This window comes from Falco biarmicus, chromosome 2 (assembly GCF_023638135.1).
Source record: "Falco biarmicus isolate bFalBia1 chromosome 2, bFalBia1.pri, whole genome shotgun sequence".
Taxonomy (NCBI): Eukaryota; Metazoa; Chordata; class Aves; order Falconiformes; family Falconidae; genus Falco; species Falco biarmicus.
This window is the reverse complement of record NC_079289.1, coordinates 103,008,255-103,028,281: the sequence shown is the minus strand read 5'-3', so window position 1 is coordinate 103,028,281 and position 20,027 is coordinate 103,008,255. Positions and strand designations below refer to the sequence as shown.

The following is a 20,027-nucleotide window of genomic DNA, read 5'->3' as shown; positions in this document are numbered from 1 at the left end:
TGATACCCAATCAATCCCACACTTGGAAGTGAGGTGCTTAGCTATGGTCCTCTGTCAGCTTTTCTACTTTATGAGCCTGTCAAACTGTTTTTATTCACTCCTAATATAATCTTTCCACAATAGCGAGCTTGCCTGGCTGCAGGCAGGCAGGAGGCTGTCACTATTACCTGGGAGCTGTGATAAATTGCTAGACAGCTTTTGGGGTTACAGCAGCCATGGGAGAACTCCTCTTGAGAAGTTTCAGGAACTTTGTTCACCTCCTGTGCTTTGCATGCATGTCATGGTGTGCATTTATTGCCTGTCTTTTATGAGTGTGCCTGTGTGGAGAGAATCGTAAAAACTGATCACATAATCAGTGCATAAAACTGAGTGATTAATTAACAGTTCATCCACGAGTAGTAAGAGCAACACCATTGTGTCTCGCTGGACAAATAACCCCACACCAGGAAGCTTGACTGGGAATTACTGTTCAAAGCAATTGCATTTTTCTATAACTGGGATTGCATGGGATTATGTTATTATAAATGGGATTTGCTCTAAAGGCCAGTGGCCCTCCGTACTTTACGGATTACTCCAGCTTCTCCTAAAAGGAATTTTGATAATGCTCCTTTAATGAGACTGTGATAAATTGGATTACGTCCTGCCTTCCCCCTGATGTGGGATCTTCTTCTATGATACTGAACATGCGCATAGAAGAGTTTTATGTATTCCTTTCTAGGGGTTATCTTGTGACCTAAATAACAAGACCTACACAGGCAGGAGCCTAATCCTAAGTATTTGTAAAAGAAAAAAAATTTGGTTGTTTTGGAGCAATTTGGGGCTCGAAGGCCTCTGCCCACTATCACTCATTATTCTGACCAAACAGTCCATCTTGACAATTCCAGCTTGTCAAACTACCTGCCCTGGCCGTCCCCTCGCTGAAGGAACATCCTTCACCACCTGACCAGCACGGCTGTCCTAGGCCAGCAGGTGAACTGGCTGAACAGGTGAGGTTTTGTGGAAGGTCATGGATGGGGAAGGATGAGTCAGTGCAACAGGGCTGGAAACTGTCTTCTCTTAGTTGAGGTCTGGAGTGACTCACCCACTCACCTGAGCTGTGCAGTCCCACCGCAGCTGTGCTTCCTCTTGCTGTGGAGACAAAAGCTGCAGGCAATGCTGCAGAAGAGGCTGCCATGGCTTGCAGGCAAACCAAGTTAACAAGAGGCTTTCCCTGGATAGATCTTGCTGCCTTTATTCTACTCCTAGGTCCCATTCCTCAGTCCCGCTTTATCTAATGCTTTTGCTGTACAGAAACTGTAATTACCTTTCCTTTTCACACAACGTGCACCTCCAGTTTTGCTCCATAACCCAGCTTGGAACTGCATCAACTGATCTCCATGCTCAACCTGAGAGGTCCCTGCTGTGAGCTGGGTACAGAGGCCATCTTGAAGATCACCGCGTCCACTCAGCCACTGCGGACTCACCTCTCTCGGCAGGTGAGCCCTGTGGCGTGGGTTACTGTGCTTTCCCTGCGCGGCAGGTGTGCCCCTGCAGGACCTGCGGCTGAAGAAAGCTCTCAGCTGGGCTTCCAGCCAGCAATGGGCAGAAGGTGCCCGGCTGGGGTTTATGTAGCACGGCTCACCAATGGCTTTGCCCTCTTCCTGCAGCTTTTGGGAAAAAAATACCGGTGTTGCTGTTTTGCCCTTCCTGGGCATCTGCTGTCACACCACAGTACCAGGCTGGACGGTCTTGCAGCCTGGGAGGCTCCTTCTTGTGTTCACCTACGAGGCACGTTGCAAGGCACTGATCCTGCCAGGGAGCTGACAGCGGCAGAGCCGGGGGGGCAAGGGAAGAGCTTGGCAGCAAGTTGCTCCTGGGGATGGATGGCGAGGTGGGAGGTTAGTCATTCACGCTGCGCTTCTCTGTGCGAGTGAGGGCAGCTGGCTGGCACAGAAACACACCACTACAACAGGGGTCCTCCAGGAATGTATTTATTTACATTAAAACACTATTATACAAACTGAAAGAAAGGAAAAGAAAAAGAGATGACATCTTAGAAGGGCAGATGTGCCAAAGTCTGTGCCCCTCACTCCCCGTCCTGTCTCACTGCCGCCTTCCTTCTGCTCTGGTCTGACTGCAAGTGCCATTATCCTTGTTGGAAAATCCCTTCCCAACCCCTCTCTCAGTGTGAACATCCATGTTTTCTGTTCAAGTGGCTTTCAGAAATCTCTTTTCTGGCTTCAAAGAAAACTCTTGCCCAAACGTTTTTTTCTTAATTTATTTATGTAACACAGTGTAGAAAGCTATCAATTCATAAGCAATGGTTCTGTACAATCATCCTGCAGAGGATCCCCGTTAATTTTCAACCAGCAGGCACTTCCCCCCCCCCAAGAAGTGCTCACAATTAACAGGGATTCTTTTTAATATTTTTTTTAAAGATCAAAAAGATACATGGAAAAGAAAATAAAGTTTACCTTTCAATGCCTAAAGTGTGCACATAAAACAGGCACAAAGAAACGAATGTGTATTCCCATGATTTCTACGTCACTAATACAGCAGGAGCAACAATCTGTACAATAAAATGCAGCTGCAGAGGAAAAGAATTTCAATAACTCATCTGGAATACTTTTTAAAAAATGTTGTTTTACTTTAAAATGCATAGTGATCAGAAAAAAATGCTCAGCAAAGAGAAGCAGCTAAACCCCACAGACACGGAAAGCATCCCCCATCAATTCTTAAAGCATATTTCAATTAGGACTTAATTTTTGTCACAAGTCACAAGAATAATATACAACTGGCTAAGGAGCTACATGATAAATAATTAGGAAAGAGAATCTATCCATGCACTAGTTAAATACAGCTAACCTCTTTACAGTACACAAAAAACATTCATTAATAATGTAGTGTAAAGACTGAAATGTAAAGAGAAAGAGAGAGAAAATACATTACTGATTTTATTAATTCAAGTTCAGGCATCTACTTGTGTTACAGCACAGCTGTCAAAAGGCGAGAATGAGTAAATAATAAAACAGAGTGTTTTTCTTTCTTTCCACATTATTCTATAACTGAACACCGATGGGCAGTGAAGCAATCATTCTGCTGTCCAACTCATGAGGCTGCTGTGGTGTCCTAGTTCTGCATTTGTTCAAAGAACTTGTAGGTGGGATTTTCATAGCCATTTTGCTGCATCTTGGAAAGGTGGCGCTCCTCTGGTGTCACTGCAGCATCCACCTGTTGTGGGATGGAAAAACCAGAGTCAAATTCTTGGTTAACTCACCACATACCCCACTTTTGCCCACTTCACAGCCATCCAACATACTCTGTACCCTCCTCTTCCCATGAAACACAAGACAATTTCTTTGATAGGTTCTTCCCTGGACCACCCCCCTTTTCTTCTTTTAATGAAGCAGGGAAAGTAAGCCCAGTCAAAATCTCCTAAGAAAGTCTAAAGTAAAGGTGGCTGGGAAGTGATAGGGATACTTCTCCACTAAACAGAGTATTAAACCTGGCCCCCGGGAGGCTCTCACTTTGTCTGAAGAGACAACAGTCTCTGAAAACTGCTCTCCAAGTTACGCAGGACTGAGGGTGGCCACGTGAACAAGATCAATAGACGGCACTGCACCCAGCAATACATGAGAAGCCAGTGAACAGTTTTAAAGAGCAACCTGCAAGAGACGGGCCTTCCAGCTTGGACAGTCAGAATTCATTTTTGGGCAGAGTAATATGCAGGAGAAGATAAGGCAACAGGAGTAACTCTGCAACTCATTTTTTTTACTGCAGGACTTCAAAACCAGCTGACCAAACTTAGCAGTACCAGCTTTTGTTTATGTTGGCTGGCTCAGGAATCACGCAACTCAACAAACTAAAGAAGTGGATGTATTTTGCATCTCCCCACTAGTCTCCCATTATTAGGTTTCCCTCCCCTAGGACATAGTTAGGTACCTATACTTGGGATCAATTGGATCTCGGAAGAAAAGAAAAACCTCACTAAAAAGCTGAAGGAAGTGGCTTGAGGCTGCCTTCTGTCTATACTGTGCTCTCAGATCTGTTGCAGGTGCTGTGGTCTCAAAACCAAGAAAAATTAACTGGAAAAAATAAAATGAGGGTAGTAAGGAAGTGTCAGAGTAGCCAGGCACAAGGTGAGCAAAAAATCCCATTGCACTCACAGAAACAGAACCTTTCTGGCTCCAAGGTAGAGTTTGGTTCAGTTTAGTGACAAATAGCTTGATGTGTCTGCACTGGTTTAATTATTTCTGCTTAACAAAAATTGACCCTTCTTCATTACTTGGAAGACAGGCATAAAGACAGCTCGGTCAAGACCTCTCCATTGAATACCTGTGACTCCACAAATTATTTTCTTCCTTCATCGAACATTACAGTAATATGAAACTCCATCAGATCAGAGTGGGCAAGAACAGTCTCTAAACATTAATTAGGTATTTTACCTCTACTGTATCAGCTCAATAGCTGTTGTGTGTTCAAAACCTACTGTACCCTGGCTGTCTTGCTAGCCATCTATGAAAACAAAGCTAAGAAAGCCTGCTCGTCAGGTATTTAATTTGCTATCTGATATCTCTAGTCTTTGACAGCTCTTAGAAGGTAAAAAGTAAATTTTACATTGTCAAAAATTTGAAATCAGGAAGGTGCCTAAAACTCTACAACAAAGTATTAGGTATGAACATTTTTCTGTGGATTCCTGTAACTACTGACCTTTAGGAAAAACATCAATTTACTTCTAGCATAGAAATAGCCTTTTGAATAATGGAAAGTGTATTGTCTCAAGAAGCCTTATATAGCAGGCTAACTTACTCTAACCTTTTAATAAAAAAGCAACGAGAAGTACGTATGTCTGAAACTAATTTTAAATCTACTCTACAACGCTGGAAATAGCTTAGTGAGGACAGACTATGACCTCTGGTAAGTTGCTACCTGATACTCTGGAGAAAGATTAAAGGTATGTTTTTCCATGCTTGGGACAAATGCAGGCTGCTATTTTTGCAGCCATTCTTTTACTGCGGTAGGTTCTATCACAGTACCACCTCTCCCACAGTGCCACCAGAAAATGGTTCCTCTCAGAGCCATCTTCTGTCTTGATGTTCTTTTATTTGTTACTTAAGAGAAGAATTGGTTCTGTGTGTGGCACATGTATTGGACTGCTCAGATGAACTGCTAACCCCAAATCTGATCCATTTTCAGATCTGTGCCCCTTCTAAACCTCCTTCTTCACCTTCCAACTCTCCAACTGCATTTTCAATCAGCACTTCCATCAAATCTCTTATTCTTACACAATAATTAAACATTTTTGTGAAGTACCCAACTTTTAAGGGTCACATATTGCTTTTGCTTGCAAGTAAGTTATTGTGAAACTCTCTGTATCTGGGAGTCCTGAGCCTTCCAGCAAGCCCTTGACTCCTGCCGGCAGGGAGCTGGAAGCCAGGCAGAAAGGACCACTGGGTTGAGCTGACACGGTGCTGCCCTGTGTTTCTGATTTCGCAATATAACTTGGCCTTTTTTTTCTGTTAAAATACAACCACTCAAAGGCTTTCTCTATTTTTTTTAAAGTTGCATTTGCATGGAATAATTCTCTTACGCAACAAACCCAACCTTCTGCAATTTCTTCACGTTACAAGCTCTTAGGCAGTGACATCATGTTTAGAGAGAGGTCGCTCTTGCTCTAAGCTGCTCTTTCCAGTTTTAGAAGGGGGGGGGGGGGGGCGGCGAAGAGAGGAAGGAATTAGTGGTTTTCTTTCCCTGCCCCCCCTCCCTCTCCAAAAGTGACAAAAGAAACTTTTTTTCCAGAGGATGCAAGCTTTCCCTGGCCAGCCCATGCAAGCAGTGAGTGCTCAGCTTGGCTGTCAACAGTCATTTTGATCCATCAAGGACAAAAGAACCCCTGGGAATTTCACAGCCCGTCTCCTCTTCAACCTCTGCACCCAAATCCCCAGGACATTTCTGCCCAATGACTGCTCAGCAGCCAGCATACAACTGTGTGCTTGCATTTTAAGAGCGTTGTGGGTGCCTGCTGCTCAGGTCTCACCTATGCCCAGCAGAGAGGGCAGCGGTGGGGCTGGGCAGGAGGCAGTGATTGAGCTGCCACAACCCACAGCAACTAACAACTCTGCAACCATCTCCAGGGGCTGGGTCGCTTCCTGCTGCTTTCCCTGTCCTTTCCCCAAGGGTTGCCAACTTCTCCCTCCACAAGGATACACCATCTACATCCATATGCAGTGAATCAGCTTCTGGCAATTCCTTGATGTTATTGCTGATAGGTAGAGCTGTTCGATCTATGTCATCAGTATAACCACAATAGGGCCTAACAAATCTATTCCATAGAGGTTTTGTACAAACATGTGAAAGGCCTAATCCCTGTCGTCCTGAGGACCATGCCAATTTAACAGCATTAACTACTTCCATCGTGACGATATTGCTGCATGCCATCTGCTGCTAAAGTTGTCACTAACAGGGCTGTGAAAGGAAGAGAGGAACAAAGCAGGGAAAACTGCAAATGTCCCCATAGCCTTTTCAACACTTAGAGAAAATAACAATAGAAACCAAGTGCAGAGGAAAAGCCACCCTTCCTTGCATTCTTGAAGGGGCTGCTGTAGCATCAAGTCATCCCTGGCTCCTGCTACTGGAGTATCCAAGTGCTTCTCCAAATCAAGAAGTGAGAGCCTCACAGTTCACAACTAAACCCACCGACACGTTCTCTTCTAGCATGAAATTGAAGTGCAGTATGAAGCTCTGGGATTAAGTGATCAGGGATCTCTGTGTATCAATACATGCTTGAGAGCACCTTCTTTTCTAGAAGGCTCCGCCCCCCCCCCCCCCCCCCCCGCACTAGGCTGGGATGCAAAGGAGGGGCAGGCCAGAACCTGCGCTGTACTTCTTCATATTTAAGCTCTAAATAACACTGTGGTGAACCCTGTCACCTGTTTTAGCTTAAGCCTCCCACTCAGCACTTCTTATTCAGGACTAGAAGATGTGGTAAGCACACAGCATAAGTTGCTCGTGGGAAAGAAACAGGGTAATAGAACAACATAAATAGAGAAGAATCAAAGAAAATGCAAGGCAGAAGAGACTAAAGAACTGATGAGAAACTAGAGAAACTTAGAAGAAAATAAGGGTGGAGAAAGAGATTAGGAAAAAAATACGAGGAGAGACAGTAAAATCAGACTGATTTTTTAACACCCTTGCACAATATTCCATATTAAAAAGTCTCACTTTGATAAAACTCTTTTATAGTGAAAGTCCAATAACCTCTGAAATATGGCATTTATAGATGAAAGGGATTTATCGAGGCTCCTACTTGCAGTCTTAGTCAATTTTTTAAATACATTTCCCCTTTAGCCTTTAAAATGACTAGTGCTAGTACTTCTCCTTCCTGTAGCTGTCTGCTGCAGGATAATCCATCTCACTGCCAACCTACGTGCACTATCACTCATCCTGAATGTCTTCTCTTCTACTCACTTTTACCCATTTCGACTGCCAAACTCTTCCTCACATTCCTTATAACCTCTGCCCTAGGTATTGCTCTGCCAAACAACATGCCTTGAACCCGATTATCTCCTTGTCAGTAAATCCCTAAAGCCATTTACCATTTTAAGAAGCTTTTTGCACCCATTATGGAGGTGGCCTAAGTTGAACACAGCATGTAAGAAGTGTGGGTACTCTGGCGCTGCTGAGAATCAGCCTCGACACTCTGTTTGATGTGATGTCTCTTGAGAAAACAGCTTGGTCAGGTAGATAACCTCTTTTGAGAGTGGTTGTCCATCTATCCCCTTCTACTCCATCCTACGGATCTTTCATGCAGAAAACCCTGATGTGGAGTCAGGAAGATGGTAACGCTGCAGAAAAATTCATGTACTGCCTCTACACACATGGGGCAGATCAAAACCCAGACAGGAGGTGCTGGCAGCCCTCGGAGATGCACTGAACACAACATTGTTGTTTAAATGATGGTAAATGGATGCTGCCTAATATACAACTGCAGATCAGACTTTGAGAGTTGGACTGCAGTATGCAATCTGCTGCTGCTGTGAGCCCTCCTGCTGTCACCTCTCCCCCTCCGCGGTCTTGCTGGAGGTGCTTGTCTCTGTAGCAGAACACCCTGGAACAGGCTGACCGACAACTGGTGGAGTCACCGTGCCTGGAGGTATTTAAAAGATGTAAATGTGGTCCTTAGGGACATTGTTTAGTGGTGGACTTGTAATATTAGAGGTCCTTTCCAACCTAAATGATTCTATAATTCTATGATTCAAAAAGAAGATCCTCAAAGAGAACAAGTTGAGACAGTCAGCTGTTGTCCAGAGTACAGGAGAGGTGAGAACTTCTCTTTTGCCACCTACTTCTATGGAGGAAGTAACCTCCTGCAGACAGCTGGGGTGGGTGCACCAGCAAAAAGTACCTCCAAAATGTTTGTTGCAGCTCCTGTATGCACATACAATAAGTAACTTTCAGCCATTCAGTCATTTATTTACTTAACTGTTGGAAGTCCTTTTTCTGAGGAGGCTGAACCACTTTGAAATGTTTTTATTCTCAGACTTCAGAGAAAATTATTCTGACACTTCTATATTTCTCCTCAGAGCTTCAAAAAAGGCTAACAGGATTTTTAATAACATCTTTTGTTAAAGAAATCATAGTGAAATGAGAAAAAGTACTTTTTGAAGATAAGAATACAGGTGGAACAGGACCTGTTTTGTAATCTTGCATCCATTACCAGAGAGTTGAATTCTCATGGCAACTTCTGACACGCAACATACGGGTTGCATGCTTTGTTAAAATATACTCTGCCAACGCAGAGTTGATGTACAGTTATTTTTACATCAAGTGGTTTTGCTCTTTCGTGCTTTTTGTGCACAGCATGCTAAAGGTGCACTGTTGCTAAATAAAGTAATCTTCTTCGGAATGGAACAACCTAGTTTTGAAGACATTTTACTGTTAAAACATCAATTGTATATGGATCTTTGGGTGTTCCCCTCTGCCACCCCCCAAAGTGCGTGGTACAAAATTTTCACCAACCTAAGACAGAAATAGATGTCATGCCTTTCTTGCAGGCAAGAAGCTCAGTGAGGCTATGCAGTCTGCCAAGACCACTGAGCAAGTCTGGCAGAATAAGGAATCTTGCCTGCCAATGCCAGACACAATGCAGCAAATCTACAAGGCAACACCATCTACACTGCTGTACTATAAATCGACTAATATTCTTGGTACATCCACATGCTATAGCTTTATGGCATTATCTGTAAAATCTTTTATTCCCTAAGTGATGCTGTCATTTTGACATGAATTACTCGTTCAGCTTGTGCATGCTATTTCTAGTCCAACATTTCCAAGTTCACTCTCAACTGAGGAAAGCTCACAGGAATCCGGGAATAATTTTGCCATGTCATTCTATCAGGCAAAGTCCACCTGAAACTTTAAAGTCGTACTGCAACAGTGGTACGTCCACATCCAATGTCTGACTTGGGGCTTTGGCCTAGCAAGCCTCCTGCCCTACTCTGTTGTCGCTAAACCCAGCCAAAGGAGCACCTCAGGTTGCACAACTGTTGGCAGCAGCTATCAGCTTGGTGGTTTAAAACTAAAACCTGATTCAATTTTCTACAAAATGGGCTGGAAACTTCCATATGGAACGTTAAAGCTGAGATTCTCGCTTACTCTTTTCTGCCTCTCCATTCAAAATTCTGCACAGCTTGCTGTCTTGCTCAAGGCTCACCCCAAACAGTTGGTGTTCTTCTGATCATGTCTCTTTGGAAAGTTTCAGACCACATGGGCAACCACAGCATGGACGCAGGGATGGACAAGCACAGGCTTAAGACAAACACTTACTCAAATATTTTTAAGACTCTTCACTGCCCCAGACAGTGGAATACATGCATCAGAAAGTATGTACATCTCCAGCAAGACCAAAGCAAGGTCCATTTGACTCAAGGTGAAACCAACATAAACCATGGACTTGAACAACACTTAGTTTCAATCAATAATGTGAAATACCAGTTTTGGAAGGCAAAAACATGTAAGTGTTTCAAGTCCTTGCTAATACAAGTACTATTGGGGCAATTTCAAGCACAAATACAGGCAGGGCAGAGAATGGACTGAGTGCAGCCCTGAGGAGAAAGAATTGGGGTGTTGGTTGACAAGAAGCTCAACATGACCTGGCAATGTGCGCTTGAGCCCAGAAAGCCAACCATGTCCTGGGTTGCATCAAAAGAAGAGTGGCCAGCAGGTTGAGGGAGGTGATTCTGCCCTGTACTACTCTGCTTTCATGAGACCCCACCTGCAGTACTGTGTTCAGCTCTGGGGCCCCCAACAGAAGAAGGGCATGGACCTGATAGCGTAAGTCCAGAGGAGGGCCACAAAGATGATCAGAGGGCTGGGGCACCTCTCCTGTGAAGACAGGCTGAAAGAGTTGGGGTTGTTCAGCCTAGAGAAGAGAAGGCTCTGGGGAGACCTTACAGCAGCCTTCTGGTACCTAAAGGGGGCCTACAAGAAAGCTGGAGAGGGGCTTTTTACAAGGGCATGCAGCGTTAGGACAAGGGCTATTGGTTGTAACCTGCAAGAGGGTAGATTTAGATTAGCTATTGGGTAGAAAGTCTTTACAGTGCAGGTGGTGAGACACTGGAACAGGTTGCCCAGAGAAGCTGTGGGTGCCCCGTCCCTGGAAGTGTTCAAGGCCAGGCTGGATGGGGCTTTGAGCAACATGGTCTGGTGGCAGGTGTCTCTGCACATGGCAAGGGGGGGTTAGAACTAGATGATCTTTAAGTCTCTTCCAACCCAAACCATTCCATGATTCTATCCCCAAACCAGACACTCACACAACAAACTAGGTATCAATACACGTGGGGGGAGAAGAGAGTTACACGAACACCCTTCCAGTTCTCATAATTTAAGTTTTTCTGCTTACAGAGATCTTGTCTTAAATCCAAGCAACAGATGAGGTATTTTAAGTTACTGTAAACTGACTACAAATTAACTTGGTAGATTGGGAAGGGGCAATGGTTTTCATCTTGAAAATCCAATATAAGAGTGTCATGTATTATTTGTTTCTCAAATCTATGAGTTTCAGATTAGCCATAAATCAAAAGCTGTTGGTGGCAAAAGAAAATCTTGTTTAGAGAACAAAAAGTAATAAAGTATCTGTATAGGGAAAATCCTTGTGTACAGCACAATCCGCAGAAGACCGGCCTCAAATGTCTATTTGCAAGCTAAATAAAGAAATCTGTGTGCATAAATTCCCAGCAACAGTAAAACCAGATCTTTCCTCTTGTGCAGCATATAAATCCCTCTGCTCATTGGCTGCTGTTAAATTTCCTATAAAATGAACTTTCACATTATGAGGTGATTGGTTTGAAATAGTTCCAGAGAGATTTTTGTGGTTTTACACCCAACTTAACAAGGTTTACATTCTGTGTGCATTTACAAAATAAGGCAATTTGATTCCACTCTACTGGATGCAACCACTCCAACTCTGAACATTAGGCCAGCCAAAAATATGGTTTCTTTGTTTGTAAATATATTTACAGAGCAGTGTGTTGACTGTGTTGTACATGTGACAGCAGTGGTGCTTGGTAGTCTTTTCTTACCTCCACAACCCCATGATGAATAGATGTGTACTGCTTCTTCTTCAGCATCACCAAAGTAATGACAATGACTGTTGCTATGACAACACCTCCCACCATTAGCCCAATGATGGCACCTTTATTTGAACCCACATCTTCAGCAAAGAACACCTGCAAAAGAAAAATAAAGGAAGGTGGCTAATAAAAAGCTCACTGAATATTTGGCTAACCTGTCCAGCTGCCACAGCAATACAAAGCCTACTGAAGTATCAGTAATCGAACAGTCATCCTAATTATTCAAAACTGGATTGCTGCACCCCAGCTCTCATAGCTGGAGAAGAGAAATTCGGGAAATCTGTATTGCCTGTGGTGTAGCAGTCCTGTGGCTAAGGGAAAGACTCACCTCCATGTTTCTGCTTCACACAGGTCTTAAGACAGGAGCTGCTTTTTTTTTTTTTCTTGGGTAATCGAGTCAAACTAATTGCAAAATGACTGATAAGCTTGTGGAGGACTAACGAGGGGGCATACACATATATTTATTTTTAGAATGCTAATGATGAAAGTGTTCATAAATCTACATCTACGTAGCTTGTTTGGACTGTGATACATTTCTTCTATGAAAGAGTGGTGAAGACCCGTAGCACGACAATGAAACTTGCACACAACCAGCTGGGATAAAATTCTCACACCAAAGAGACTAAGAGTCTAGCAAAATCAAGTGTGCCAATTTAAGTGACCATCAAGGGATGCTTCAGATACTTTTGCAGAGTAAAGGGAGAATGAGCTATAACAGGATCATGACAATACTCGTGTGAGATCTAGATAAAAGTTCTGTAAAAAACAGAAGATCCGCTTGAATTATATGTATTGATAAGGCAAAAGAGCGGACAGTAAGATGCTTTTACTATGCATTTAATAAGATTGGCTTTTCGCAACAGGAGCGGATGAGTGATTGTTTTAACTGTCCTGTTTTGTATTCAAGGAATATCCTGGATTATTTTACATCTATGCATATTTTACAAACCTATTGTCTGCTTGCCAATAGCAGGCTTTTATTATTACTATTTTTAATCAAAACGGGCAAAAAGGATTAGAGAATGAATTACATTCACAGAATTTTAAGACTATCTCACTCTGAAAGACTAAATACTTTGACAAGTATTTAACAAAAATGGAGAGGGAAGCAGGAAACCAGCTGAGAATTATAATGAGCTGTATAACATTTGCACTCTTTAAGAAACACGATCTTCCTCAGAGAGGTATTAAAGCATGCAGTATAAATATTTATGTTGTTCCTAGTCATAAGCAAGAAATGTGTTTGAACAAGGTTAAGAATTCACTAGAAAGTACACACAATGGACAGTGTTGGCAGAAGCTGATGTGAAGTAATAATTTCTTCTGTCAATTTTACCTGCCCAGGACTGAAATTCTGTTACCATACTATTTTGGAGCACTGTGAAATGCCCCAGCTAATATACATGTGCAACAGAGGAAGGCCTTAAGCACTCCAAGCCGTGAAAGTCAACCTACTGTACAGTTAAAATGTGAACATCCACATAAAGGAGAAAATAACTGCAATTTCAGCCCAATTCAGAAGTTTGTGTGTAAAATGCAATGTGCTGCTCAATTCAAAGTGATATCCTAAGGAGACTGTTTCAGTAAATCCTACCAGGGCACAGGAGAAGGAGAACAGATGAAAGTATTTTCTGCTTATTGCTTTTGAATTAAAGCTAATGGAGAAGGGCATTGGCTAGGATATGGCACTTGGTAAACAACCAATGCCCTGTACGTCATCAGTCCAGTACTTTCCCAGCAGTACTGGACCCCTTGCTCAGTCTCAATTGGAAAGATAACCTAGAGGACAGCTTACTAATTTTTAAGTAATGCTTGTACCTATCAGTGAGAAGTATGGCATAAAATACTTTAATAAGATGGAAAGGTCCCACTCTAAGCATGACACAGATTACCCAAGTGCAGGGATTGCAATGCATTCCCTATCAGCCACCATGGTAAGGATAGTTTCCAGCACCAAACTGCTTGGGATGGTATCAAACTGCTTAAAGGTTGTTGCTGGTAAGCGCATGAGACAGATCAGTTAAAATACATTCCTGCAAGTTCATTCCCTTCAGTAAACTGCATGGGTTTACTCCATCAGGATGTTTAACCCATCTGAGCCAAGCATGTCGGAATTTCCCAAATTAGTGCTAATGCATTTTGGATTAGCTAGTCAAACTGGGAATTCTTAGTTCTCAGCATCAAAGAGATGGCAGAATATCTTTTCACACAGTGATTGCCTAGTCAAATGCAAATTTGAGTCCCATGTTAATTTTCAGCGCTACTTAGCTTTAAGAATATATTAAGAAAAAAGTTTTCAAGTTTATTATCAGGATACTGTAAGTCATGGAACGGAAATCTCATCGTGTAATATACCTTTAAAAAAGAGGAAGCAGAAAAGGTCTGTAGTCAACACTGCTGTACGGATTCTTCATTACTTATTAAGGGACTGAAAAGAGCTTTTAGAAGATGCTTGTTCTTACTTATATTGCTTTTGGTTGTTATTTTTGTGTTCATAAGCAGCATAGTTCAAATGAGGAACAATATTTTGCTCCTACCTGCCTTTCATCTATTCATAATTTAATATACCTTAAGGAACAAAACTCACAGATGCAGCCAAGCACGAATTAAAATTAAGTCTAGTGAAGAATCTCTTCTTATCCCAAGCAGGCAATCTTGTGAAAGGTTATGCTCCATGGAGTTTAGCCTCCTTCATGCACCACCACCATCTGTTTTGACAGAAAATGAATCTATTCCTGAAATGGTGTCACTCTCTCTCTCTTGCTGCACCACGCTGTGTGTCTCCATCAAACTTTTTTTCTTTTCTTTTTTAGCGTATTACTTCCTCTGTATCCCTTGTCTTTGGTTACGAGACCATGACAGATGGACCGTGGGACAAGCCCATATGACCATGTCTACTCACATGGCGGTGCAAGGGCAGGAACTGTCAGAATTTCCTCTCGTGTGAGATTTAATGGCTTTCCATCCTCTCTGCTGAAGCTGTTCCAGGTTTACTCTCATTTAAGAGAGAACCAGAAAAATCATCATCTGTTCACATGAAAACTTTTTGTTGGCACTTTCAGCACCCACATTTCTTGGGGGAAACATGGCTGTAATTGACCCACTAGTTCAAGACTGAATCGGCAACTCGGAACTCACGTATGGAAAGCACTGTGTGTTCACTCACCAGCTTTTGATGATGAACTTCGTATCCTGAGTCATGCCGGAACTCTGCATCCATTTTCACTTCAGATATCTCTTCTGTTTTAACATTGGTCAACCCAGAACCTGCATTGCACCGCAACGACAATTCGTTAAAGTCATCAACTCAATTACACTCTGCTTACCTCCACCATTACAAGAGCAGAAGGCAATGGTGTCATTCAAGCAGAGGAGGTGTGATGCAACGTGAAAGGGAATGGGGAGGAAAGTGAGGTACATCTGATGTTTAAGTCTCACTGAGGTGACACAGACTGAGCTGGTAAAATTTCTCCTCTGTTAAACATTCCTTAATCCACCGCAACTATGTTGGTACAAGCATCAAAGGCTTCCAGCATGAAATACTGCGAAAACTAAGCTGCAAGGGACTAACTATCTGCTCTGACAGCCTCTTTAGCAATGTCAAGAACATTTGGTGTTTAGGCCAAAACCTCCCTCCCTCCTAAGCTCAGGCTGCTGTGAGGAAAAAACACATACCCATGGTGTGAGGTGGGGAACCCCAGATACTGTATCTTCTTCTTGTGACTCTGTACCTTTTGCGCAAACATGCACAAATAAGGGTTATTAAAATGTTCCTGAAGTTTACACAGTTACTTGTTTTCATATTTCAGACTGCTCACAATTATGATTATGCAAGTCTTGACTTCTGTCAGAGATGACAACTGCCCCCTTTGATTAGAAACATACAGTAAAGCAAGTAAATAAAGCTTGTAGTGATTTTAATTGTAGATAGTTTGCAGTCCTGTTCTCTCCTTATGAATGCAAAGGGGAGATGCTGCACTTGCCTAACTGGAAAGAAGGTCAGTATTTTCTCCTGGAAAATAGCTTTAGGAGAAAGAGCCAGACTTAAAACAGCTGAGCAGTGCATCCTGTATTGTGTATCTATGAATGTTCTGTCCCGAAAAGCTGGCTCTGGCTTACAGAGACCATACAAGTATTCACATAGCTGGTCATTCTCCTTCTCAGTACCAAGTGACTGACATATTTCTTAGAGGTACAAACACCGCAGAAGCAGGGTTTTATGAGATGTTACCTCCTCACCCTATCTAATGAAATAAGAACAAACTAGTTCATGTTCCTTGTCTGTACTTATTTTAGCATTTTAACACCCTGACTCCTCTCTCCAAGCCTTCATTCTCAGTATTTTGGGCTGACCTTAAGCTCTGACAGAGGAAGAACCTCTTTTAAAATTCTTAACACTGCTGACTGCTCTTGTGCTCCACCATCTCTTTGGACTCTCAATAAATTACTGAAGACTTCCACGTGCCAATGAGCTCCACAGTCTAAAGTAGCACTCAGTGTAAGAATTATTGTGCTTTTATTGCCTTTGAACATGCAATTTCTTTTTTCATTAAATGTCAATTTATTTTTGTATTATGAATCAGCAAGAACAGATGTTCCCAAGAACTTCTCTGGACTGTACAATCCCGTTCTAAGGTCTTGAACTTTCTCTTCATAGGAAACCAGGCAAAGGAGAGAACAAGAATCATCTTTATGCAGTGAAGTATTTATGGTTATTTTCTTGAACAGTCTGACGCTTTAAGCCCCATAAATTCTACTTTAGTGTCTTCTTTTAGAGAAATGAAGCACGTAAAATCTCAAATTTCTTTACAAAGAATCTGATTTTTGATGCTGCGTTACACTACTGACACAAGTATATTATAACATTTATATAAAAGAGACCATTTCTAAATGCAAGAACTGTAAAGTACTTAAACGAACTGCAGTTTGAAAACATACCATGATGTGCTGTCAATGAAATGCAGGAGGAAATGGAGGTAAGGGAAATAAAACCCACATGGTACCTGAAAAGAAGTTTAACCTTCTATCCTTGAAGCAGTTATAGTTAGTTTTCCAAATTAAAATAAGAATGAAACGTACTCTCCTTTGTGTATAATCTCAAAATAGCCCTTACACCTGTATCAACGGGAAGCAAAGAAAACGAGAATGTGTATCTGGCTGCGCAGAGGCTTGTCTCTTCAACCCCCTGACTTTTTTGTTTTTAGGATTAAAAGGGAGGGTGAAAAACCCAACACAGAAATAGTAGCGCTTCATATAGATTAAATAGTTGGGGGGGGAAGTGCTTTCCCAGGACTTGGTTCACTGCCCACAGCTGAAGTGGCTGAAGAGGTGGTGGCTCCCAGCTGCTCGCCACTGTCCGCGGCCACACTTGCTGCCCCACATGGAAACTCCCCCCAAGGCAAGGGCCTGAGGAACTGCACAACTCTGGCACTACAGCTGGCAAATTCACTTAAGCTGTAAATATTGATTAGAACATATGCATACATATACGAGATAAATCAGTGATGAATAAACTTATCTTTTGTTGAGGGAAGTCCTGCCTCCCAAACCTCTTAGAGGTCACTGGAAGAGTTAGGAAGCACATGGGAAACAGTGATTTGCCTTGGAATGAATCTGGATTTCCAAAAAGCCAAAAGCTTTTTTTTGAGAAGGTCCCTGATCAAAGCTCTGGCAGAAGCTACGATGGCAAAGACTACAAGCAAAAATCCTACACGACTTTCCATAACTGATTAAAAGATAGAAAATGAAGTGTAACTACACAGCCATTTTTCACAATGGAGGAAGGTTACCAGCAGGGTCCCACAAGGATCTGTGCTGTGCTGTTTGTAAAGTGATCTGGATAAAGCAGTGAATAGTGATGTGATAAAGTTTACTGACAAAAAATAAAAGCAAAAAAAAGAGCATAGCCAAAGCAAAAACAGCTGCAAAGAACTGCAGAAGGATATTACAAATTCTGAGTGCATAAAAAAAGGGAAATGATATTCAATGTTGATATAATGTAAAGTGGTGCTTGCAGGGATACGTAGCCCTAACTATACATACACAACAAGAGGCTCTAAGTTAGCTCTGTTCCACCCAGGACAGAGACCTTGCAGCCACTGTGGGTAACTCTCTGTGGGCAGCTGGCTTAGTAGCAGTCAAAAAGGCACAGAGAAAGCTAGGAGTAATTATGAGGGAACAGACAAAACAGAAAACATTGTTACACCACTGTATAAATGATGCATCCTCATTTTAAATCTGGCTACTCATTCTGGTCACCCCAGCTCAAAAAAAGGCAGAACTAGAAAAGGTACAATGCAGGGAGACACAGATGATTAATGGTATGGAATGGTTTCTGTACAAGAAGGACTAGACAAACCAGGAATCTTCAGAATGAAGAGAAAACCGAGGGGAAACACTACAGAGGCCTATACAAGTGTGAGTGACCAGGAGAAAGTCTGCAGGAAACGGTCATTCATTACTTCTCATAAGAAAGTGCAGGACACAATCATGGCTATGACATAGCAGATTAAAAACTAACAAAAGAGTGTGTATATATATAACTTGGCACAATGCAAATTGGACTGCGGAACTCATTGGCACAAATAATGAGGATGTGCAAAATACAAATGAACAAATGCAAAGCAATGTTCATCCAGGGTTACTAAACACAATGGTAAAAATAAAATTTCTAGTACTGATATCTATCAAAATGCTGGCTGCCAAAAGCTCAGTGGATGTGCCAGGAGTATAAAGCAGAGACGAAGTCTCTTGAGTATCCCTCATGCATCAGTGCTAGAGGTGGGATAATGGACTTGGGTACTTCTGCTCATGGGCTTTGACCACTTTTACTGAAAGCAGGCTACGATAGCTTAGACCGTGGGTCTTTGTTAGCTTCAGTTAAACAGAGCCAAATGCCAAAGGCAGGAGTTACAGCAGCATTTCAGGGGCAGAACAGGTCAGGAGCCTTCACATCAATGAGCGATCGAGGGTGGTAAGTTCATCAGCTGTCTTCTCAGCTGCTGGAGAAATGCAGGCTTGGGCTTCCCTAAAGCTACATTTCTTTGAAGGTTCCCTTCCCTCTTCCCACTCCCATCAAACAGTAGCATGGGAGCTGTACTTCCAGCATGCAGCAGGTTAAACAATCTTTTGCCTTGATATCAGGCAGAAACCTTTTGCTTTGGGTCAGGTGACCAAGGTCTCGTGGTCTGCTTGGCCTTACTCATGAATCCACAAAAATGCCATGGGTTCTGAACATAAAGTAGGACCTGATATTAGGAAGTTAATGATGTTAGACTTACTAAAACTTGGTTTTGGCAGCTAGCATAGGAAAAAGGTCAGAAATAGAAAAATCTTCTGTTGCACTAACAAACTCTATAGCAATTTTTTCCTTCCTCCTATCTCCCTTAGAAGTGAGAAAAAAAACTTTTTAAAAGTACAACTAGGGTAAACTGGTGGTCTTCTGCAAATACTTGATTATACAGTAAAAGCAGCATGACTCCACACTGTAATCAAATAAATACCTGGTATGAGACAAAAATACGTATGGGGTTATTATATATGCCTTTCCGCTACGTTACATTATAGAATTCAGACTTTCTATTTAACAGACTTCTCTTTATTTCCAGTTCATTCACTTTCCTGTCCCGGTGACTGTCTATTTAGACCTAGATGACAAAATCAAAGATTTATTTTTCAAAGGTACTAACTGAAGGAGGAAAAACTTCAGGATTTTTCAAAAACTTCTATTAGAGGTATGTGAATCAGCAGACAGCTAACAGCTGTCTAATACCATTCTACTCTTGCATTCAAGACAAGCATACAAAGAAAAGTTAACTATATGACAAGAACTTAAATTCTGACACAGAATGATGTTTTTTTCACTACAAAGTCTAAAATACACAATCCAAACACAAAAGCCAATGTAAAAGAAGAAACGTGAGAGAACTGCCTCACTGCACATTCACAAATGATTATAATTATTAGTGGTTTTTCTTCTGAATTACATACCGTCTTTAGGGAGTTACATTTTTAATTACTTTGATTTAAAAATGCTACAGTTCAGCTGGTAAATATATTAACTTGCAACTTCTTGGAAAAACTGACAAAACTATTTAGCTATCAAAAACACATGCTTAAAAGCATCTAGCAAATTCCAATAAAACGAGCTATGATGGGCTTCTAATTGTATTGCTGTTAATTAGCAAAGTTAACTGCTTTTATACATACAAGTGTACACATGCATGTACACACACACGCATATCCTAACATCAAAAAGAGCAGCGTATGCAAACCTTGTAGTTCCTTGCCCTTACAGGGGAGGCAAAATAAAATTGTATGGAGTTTAAAACTACTCATGAAATAAAAACAAAGTAGCTGCTTTGGGGAACACTTTATTCTCAAACAGATGAACTTTTGCATTTGTGTAAATATATACAT

At 41.9% G+C, this 20,027-nt stretch overlaps 1 protein-coding gene across 2 annotated transcripts in view; it reads right to left on the bottom strand.

Annotated features, from left to right (window-relative positions):
- Positions 1-1,954: 1,954 nt before the first annotated feature.
- The window catches only part of APP (amyloid beta precursor protein), a 229,353-nt gene continuing 211,280 nt past the window's right edge, over positions 1,955-20,027 (bottom strand). For both annotated transcript variants that reach the window (XM_056327035.1, XM_056327036.1), the window contains 3 exons: positions 14,776-14,876; positions 11,559-11,705; positions 1,955-3,210 (listed from right to left, as the gene is read on the bottom strand). In XM_056327035.1, coding sequence (XP_056183010.1) covers positions 3,109-3,210; positions 11,559-11,705; positions 14,776-14,876 — 350 coding nt within the window. In that variant the 3' untranslated portion in view covers positions 1,955-3,108. The remainder of the gene's footprint in view (positions 3,211-11,558; positions 11,706-14,775; positions 14,877-20,027) is intronic.